The sequence below is a fragment of the Sander lucioperca genome, chromosome 16, assembly GCF_008315115.2.
Source record: "Sander lucioperca isolate FBNREF2018 chromosome 16, SLUC_FBN_1.2, whole genome shotgun sequence".
Lineage (NCBI taxonomy): Eukaryota > Metazoa > Chordata > Actinopteri > Perciformes > Percidae > Sander > Sander lucioperca.
In genome coordinates this window covers 25,863,130-25,869,474 of record NC_050188.1, presented here as the reverse complement: position 1 = coordinate 25,869,474, position 6,345 = coordinate 25,863,130, and the positions used below count along the sequence as shown (strand labels likewise).

The 6,345-nt window shown below is 41.3% G+C and overlaps 1 protein-coding gene across 3 annotated transcripts; it reads right to left on the bottom strand.

Annotated features, from left to right (window-relative positions):
- Positions 1–1,822: 1,822 nt before the first annotated feature.
- Positions 1,823–4,554, bottom strand: LOC116066792 (ADP-ribosylation factor-like protein 4A). Of its 3 annotated transcripts, none has more exons than XM_031322959.2 (2): positions 4,333–4,554; positions 1,823–3,146 (listed from the first exon to the last, which is right to left on the bottom strand). In XM_031322959.2, exon 2 carries the CDS (start codon positions 3,078–3,080, stop codon positions 2,472–2,474), a length of 609 nt encoding a protein of 202 aa, XP_031178819.1. In that variant the 5' UTR covers positions 3,081–3,146; positions 4,333–4,554; the 3' UTR covers positions 1,823–2,471. The 3 variants fall into 3 exon arrangements, with proteins under 3 accessions (XP_031178819.1, XP_031178822.1, XP_031178820.1); XM_031322962.2 differs by lacking the exon at positions 4,333–4,554 and adding an exon at positions 4,164–4,288; XM_031322960.2 differs by lacking the exon at positions 4,333–4,554 and adding an exon at positions 3,669–4,113.
- Positions 4,555–6,345: the final 1,791 nt, after the last annotated feature.

Sequence of the window (6,345 nt, the reverse complement as noted above, 5' to 3'; positions counted from 1 at the left end):
ACTGCTCCTTTGAGTCCAGAAAGACATGTTTTAGCTCAAATCCAAGAAAATAGCGGACTTGGTTGAAATGTGAAAGAACAACAGTGACAAAGAAAACAACTAATGAATCACTCAATTCTCATTGGCTATCCAGCAACGTGACAGGTAGATTGACAGTTTTACCCGCCAATGGCAAAGTTTACCTGCATTTGGCTGGTGGTGGTGTTCAGGGCCTGGCCAGCCCTATTAGCAAGATAACATACCTTAACTAAATGTTAGCTGACTAGTTAGCTCCCAGCTAACAAGCAACAGAGATTGGGTGACTTAATCAATATCAGATGATTGGCCCTTTTAAACATAAACAAACATGTTATATTTTCTCTAAATAACCTAGTTAACTAAGTTTATCTTTGGCATTTTTGTACTGACACTGCTCGCTACTTAAGAGTCGAAACATATTTCTGCAATTACCTAATATCCGCCAGTATTACATGTATATATAAATATTTATATCGGCCAGGCAGATTTATTGGTCCGGCCCTAATTAATAATACATTAAAGATGATTAAATTGTATTAAATTGTACTGTTACCTTTAATAACGGTTGTATAATCTGTATACAAACAGTAGTGTAGTAGAGGTAATGCATTAATTACTTTTAAAAATCTGGCACAGAGGAGCAATCAGCCATGCCCTGTACTTAAAACACAGTATGTGTCTGCACTGCATTCTGGTCTTTCGAGGCCACTGTCAGTGGCGATATCTCCTTCATTCTGCCTTTGACTTCCTGTTGGTATGAAGAGATGCTTCTAGAAAGAAGCCCAGTGTTTCCCATACATAGGTTCTACTTGGGCAGCCCCACACAGGTAGATAGAATTCGGATTACATTTTTCCCCCCAATCAACGATGCAATTTTATAGCGCACACAGACCATTGGTCTCCAGCCCCTCCTCCCGGTGCAGTCACACAGCGTCAATGGTTCACTAGTGGTAGCATGCTGTTTGTGGTGTTGTGGCTTGCTGCGGGATAAACTGTACTAATAAACTGTAGAAACACTGCTTCATCAGGTATTTCATCTGCTGAACCAGAACATTTATTTGACAAACGAACCAGATTTAATTGACATAGCACATCATAACTACACTTCATCTGTATATGGATCATCTAATCTGGTTTGTTTAAAGTGCTCATATGATGCTCATTTTCAGGTTCCTAATTGTATTTAGAGGTTATACCAGAACAGGTTTACATGGTTTAATTTTCAAAAAACACCATATTTTTGTTGTACTGCACATTGCTGCAGCTCCTCTTTTCACCCTGTGTGTTGAGCTCTCTGTTTTAGCTACAGAGTGAGACCTCTCACTTCTGTAACACAATAGAGCTTTTTCACGGCAGACATGTTGACATGTCATAGTAGGAACAGCACAGGTGTATTCAAAGCCATTAATGAGGGCTACATTCCCCTTAGGAGAGGTCCTGGTATTGTTCATGCTGACTCACTGAAATAGCTTACTGGGACACTAGATGGAACTGAGCCATCGTTAAGGTGATCAGTCTCAGCTGTGCTTTTCCTACTATGACAAGTCAAAATGTCTGCTGTGAAGAAGGTCCATAAAAGAAAGGGAAAAAGCCAAAAAGCATAATATGAGCACTTTATTATGTAAATAGTTATTTCTTTCTAAATTATCCGTTAGTTATTGTGTCATTGTTTTCAATAAATAGTTCATAAACCTTTATCTGACTAGTTTATTACTGAACCCAGCCATCACACATCCTGCGCCACCCTCCTCCACAAGTCAATTCTCAACCTGTGGGAAACACTGAGGAGCCCTCGCCCTTTTTCATTTTAAAGACACCAAAACCTGATGTTTTAGATAGATTGACATGTTCTTCTATCAGTGTGACTGTGCTCAGAATGTCATGGCTTGTGATGGGTCAACATCTGGCCACACACTACCAAACAACTAAATCACTGTTTCCATCATTACCAGCCATTTTGAACAGCGTTAATATGTTTTAAGGTCATTGTGCATTATGTTCTTAGTGAATCATTACTCTTCATGTAAATTTCTTAACCAACATGGATACAAAATACTTGACCCTATACTGACATACGCAGCGTTGATTAAATTGCTCTAAGACATGCTTTGATAGCAACACATATTAAAACAAGTAACATAAAACGAGTCATAGCTCATTGTCCACTTTAAATAGTTCAATGTAAACTCCACAGCTTGCTGCTATAGCATAATACTGGACTTCCTTGATGAATGACTTGTTGCTGACAGGATTGTTTACATCCAAAGTCCTTAGGTCAAAATCAATCCCACTGTCCCCTGTGTGGAAGCCAAACACTGGCTGACCTGAATACACAGTTCAACTGGAAGGATCAAACTCAGCCAATTAGTGTTAAAACAGCAGCCAAATGACTGGTCACAATGGACCAGCAGATTGTATGCAGCTTACATTTTATAGTTCCCCCTCTTAGCACATCACCTCTTCTTCTTCTTCTGTTGCCGCAGCATCTTTCTCCTCTTCATGACCATGGCGTGAAGCTTCTCCAGGCCGTCCTGCAGTCCCTCACCGATGATAGCACAAGCAGGCTGAAGGTGCCAGGGTGTGGCGGTGCTGAGCTCGCCAAGAGCCAACATGCTCTCCATTTCAGCCAGGCTAAGTGAGTTCCTCAGGTCCTGTTTGTTAGCCACCACCAGAACTGGCACTCCCTGGTTCTCTGCCAGCCGTGTGATCTTGTGCAGCTCTGTCTTGGCCTCCTCAATGCGCTCAGCGTCCACTGAGTCCACCACAAACACGATGCCATCAGCACAGCGTGTGTACGAGCGCCACAGAGGGCGAAGCTTCTCCTGACCACCTACGTCCCAGAAGTGGAAGGAAGCTGTCCGTTGGCTACATCCGAGTGACACCTTAATCTTCTCTGTGTTAAACCCCTTAGTAGGGACAGTGTTCACAAACTCATTGAAACGCAGGCGGTACAGTACAGTGGTCTTGCCTGCAGAGTCCAGTCCCAGAATGACAATGTGGAGAGCCTGGAAGGACGGCAGGCAGGGAAAAATGGGGTGATGATCTGATAATCCGTTTCCCATCTTGGCAACAGTCTTCACCAAATATTCACCAAGCTGCTTATATTCCACAGGGACAGCAGTAGGAGCCTAGGGGTCAACACAGCATGCATAATAAGTCAAAGCACACAAACACCCAGCACCGCTTTATGAAAGGCCAAACACCAAACAAGTGAATATATCCCCCTCTCCCATTGCAGAACACATCCTCACATACTGGCAGTGAAAGATGAATGAGAACTAAAACAGCAGGGTGGATAGCAGGCCATTTGCACATGTAGTACCACAGCAGCCAACAGGGATTTCCTATGCTAATTTCTATTCAGTGTGTGAATCAGTAAACAACAGAATAAAGGCTTTCAAATCTCCAGATATCCCTGATTCAACCGATCAGTTCATTCAGTGAAAGGTAGAGATCAGAGGAGGGCTATTTTAACAATATGGACATATAGTCTTAAAAAAGGTGTTGCTGGGCAACATATACTGAATTTTCTCTAATGCTGAAAGGACAGGGCGAATTTCAATTAAAAAAATCTGTCTTTTAATAAAGCCTAGCTCATCAGCAAACAGAAATAAACCGAAAAACATAATTAAACACCTCTAACAACTCACAAATATGTTCTGATCAATTCGGCATTCATGTGGTCCGCATTCAATTGCAATAAAATCGTGACTTTCATAATTGTTTTACAGCTAACGTTACCGCCACCGCTCCCGCCCTTCCCACTGCATATTAGTGACTGAGGATACCGGTACCTGGTGAATTGTCACAAGAAGTGGACATTTGATTAAAATGCAGTGCTGTTTGGTGTAAAAGATTTGACCCGAATTGAAAAGCGGTCACTTAGGATTCAAAAAATATCTATACTCATATGAAGTAAGACAGGTAAAGCAAGCTTATAGTGGAATAGTCAAAGCCGCGACAATTTGCGAGATTTTTAAAAGGAGCCTGGCGTGTTCTCTCTGTTCTGCGACCATACCCGGCTCGACTTGAGGCTATGATGCCAACAAGTGCTGAAAAATCCTAAAAGTTAAATTGGCCTGATCGTGCTCAGTGTGGCTGACAGCCAGGCCTGCACATTACACCGTTAATTAAACGTACGTTACTGTTAACAGTTAAGCTTGCATGACAACACAGAGGAGTGTCTCAGTAGCGTTATTTGATTCATGAGGGGAAATTAATTTTAGCTGCCTATAACGTTAAATGTGCTTTTCAGTCTAACACACCGTGATTCTGCTGTTAAAATAATTCGTAGTATAGCTATAGGAAACTTACCTTGACAACCAATGTCACCGTTAGTCCATTAGGAACTGAAAGTAGAAGTAGCCTAGTCTATATACAGGTATCTGGGTTTTTGGTGTGCTCTCATAATATCCTCAGCCGAAAGGATTACCTATCTATTCCTGAGATGCGCCAAGCCAGACAGATTAAACAATACTATTTCCGCTAACGTTTTTCAAAATAAAGCCCCTCCTGAGCTACCCAGCAACTCATTTTCAAAAAGACAAAAAATAAATAGAAATCCGTTTATGAAGTTAAAACAACAGAAAACCATGTACTTTTACAACAACTGATATAGTTGGACAGATTTGCGTTAATTCACCAAAGTCTATAATCAGCTAACTGGGAAGTGAAAGCTGGTAATAGAATGCTTGGAATGCCATTTAAGTCATTAGGCTATTGAGTAAATACATTATAGAGGGTTTCAGTCTTGTCATCAGACCAGAAGTCGCCATATTGGAGGTACTCCGCATCACAACAAAGCACAGGCACTGAAGTAGATCCTGAACGGCGTCAAGGAAAATGGTTAATTATTGCCGTGTTTTAGGATGTACCAATAGGTCAGACCGAGAAAAACATTTGGAATATTATCGACTTCCAAAAGTTATTAAAAACCAGGGAGAGAAATGCCAGAAGTTATCAGAGGAAAGGAGGCGCTTGTGGTTGGCAAAGCTCAACCAGGATCTACAAGGGAAAAATCAGTCTTGTACGGTCTTTGAAATGAAAAATAAACGATTGAGAGTCACTTGGCTACACCTTGAGTATCACAATGATGTCATACAGTTAAGGTTAGGTTGATTAAAGACGTTATTGCATTACTTACTTTGGCCTTCACACCACATTGGTCGTTAATGACTTGGTACTGCGTCTCCCTCACTCATCCACACAACATCTGGTTATAAGCCTCCTAACCCTTTGTAGGATTTAAGGTCTTCCGCTGTGTATGGGCTCGGCAAGAAAACCAGGTAGTTGACTATATCAGGATATGCAACTGAAGGAAGAATCACCGGGTCGTCATGGATCCAAGAAGAGGGAGCCAACTCGTAGGGATCTGCACCGCCAGTAAACCATATATAGTATATATATATTTGGCTAAGTTTGGCTATGAAGCTATAAAAGTATGGAAATGAGAAATACATTCTGAAATAAACAAATAATGCAGTAGCCTACATATATAAATACATGTAAATATAAACATAAATGATTCAACATAGAGTTCAATACATAGATAGTTTTTTATTTGAAAAATCCCATTTGACTATTTTAATTTGTTTCCAGGGACTTTTTTCTTCATAATTCAACATTTTTGTCGCTCTCTTTTCATTTACATTTCTTATATTTAAATGCATGGGGCGTGGTTATCTCACAGACTCAGACCAAAGCTACGGGCTAGGCCCAGTCCCTCTGTGGGGCCAGGCAGGGGCCAGCCAAGAGCTAGCAACAGCGGCTAACTAACGGCTAGCTAGCTTGAAGAAAATGGCAGCAGCTAGACCCAGTGATCCCAGCAAACTTTGTGTTGCTGCCACTGTTGCAGAGAGTTTTCTGATTCGGGGAGGAGCCAGAGTGGTCTGGGATCAGACCATGGGGATCAGACCCTCGGTGCTGGGTCTAGCTGCTGCCATTGTTTTCAAGTAGCACCTAGCTAGCAGCTACCCACCAGCCTGTTGTGACCTGGGCGCTGACTGTCAGACTATTAAAGGGCGGAGCCTTGGTACATAGGGTGCACGCTCAACCAGGTGAGCTACCACGGTGCCCCTCAAAATACCATTTTAAACACATCCTTTTAGCAACCCCATGAAATCTAACAGCAAACCTCATGGAATTCATTGGGAGTTTTCTTCGAATTATATAACTCTTTCATATGAGAAACAATAACAATATTTCTAATAGATATCTCACTTGTATATATACTTGTTAGGCTTCTCTTTTAAAAGTTCTAATATTGTTGGTAAATGCTTTATGTTTAGAGGTATCCTAAAAAGAAAGAAACGTTTCTTATGTTTTTGT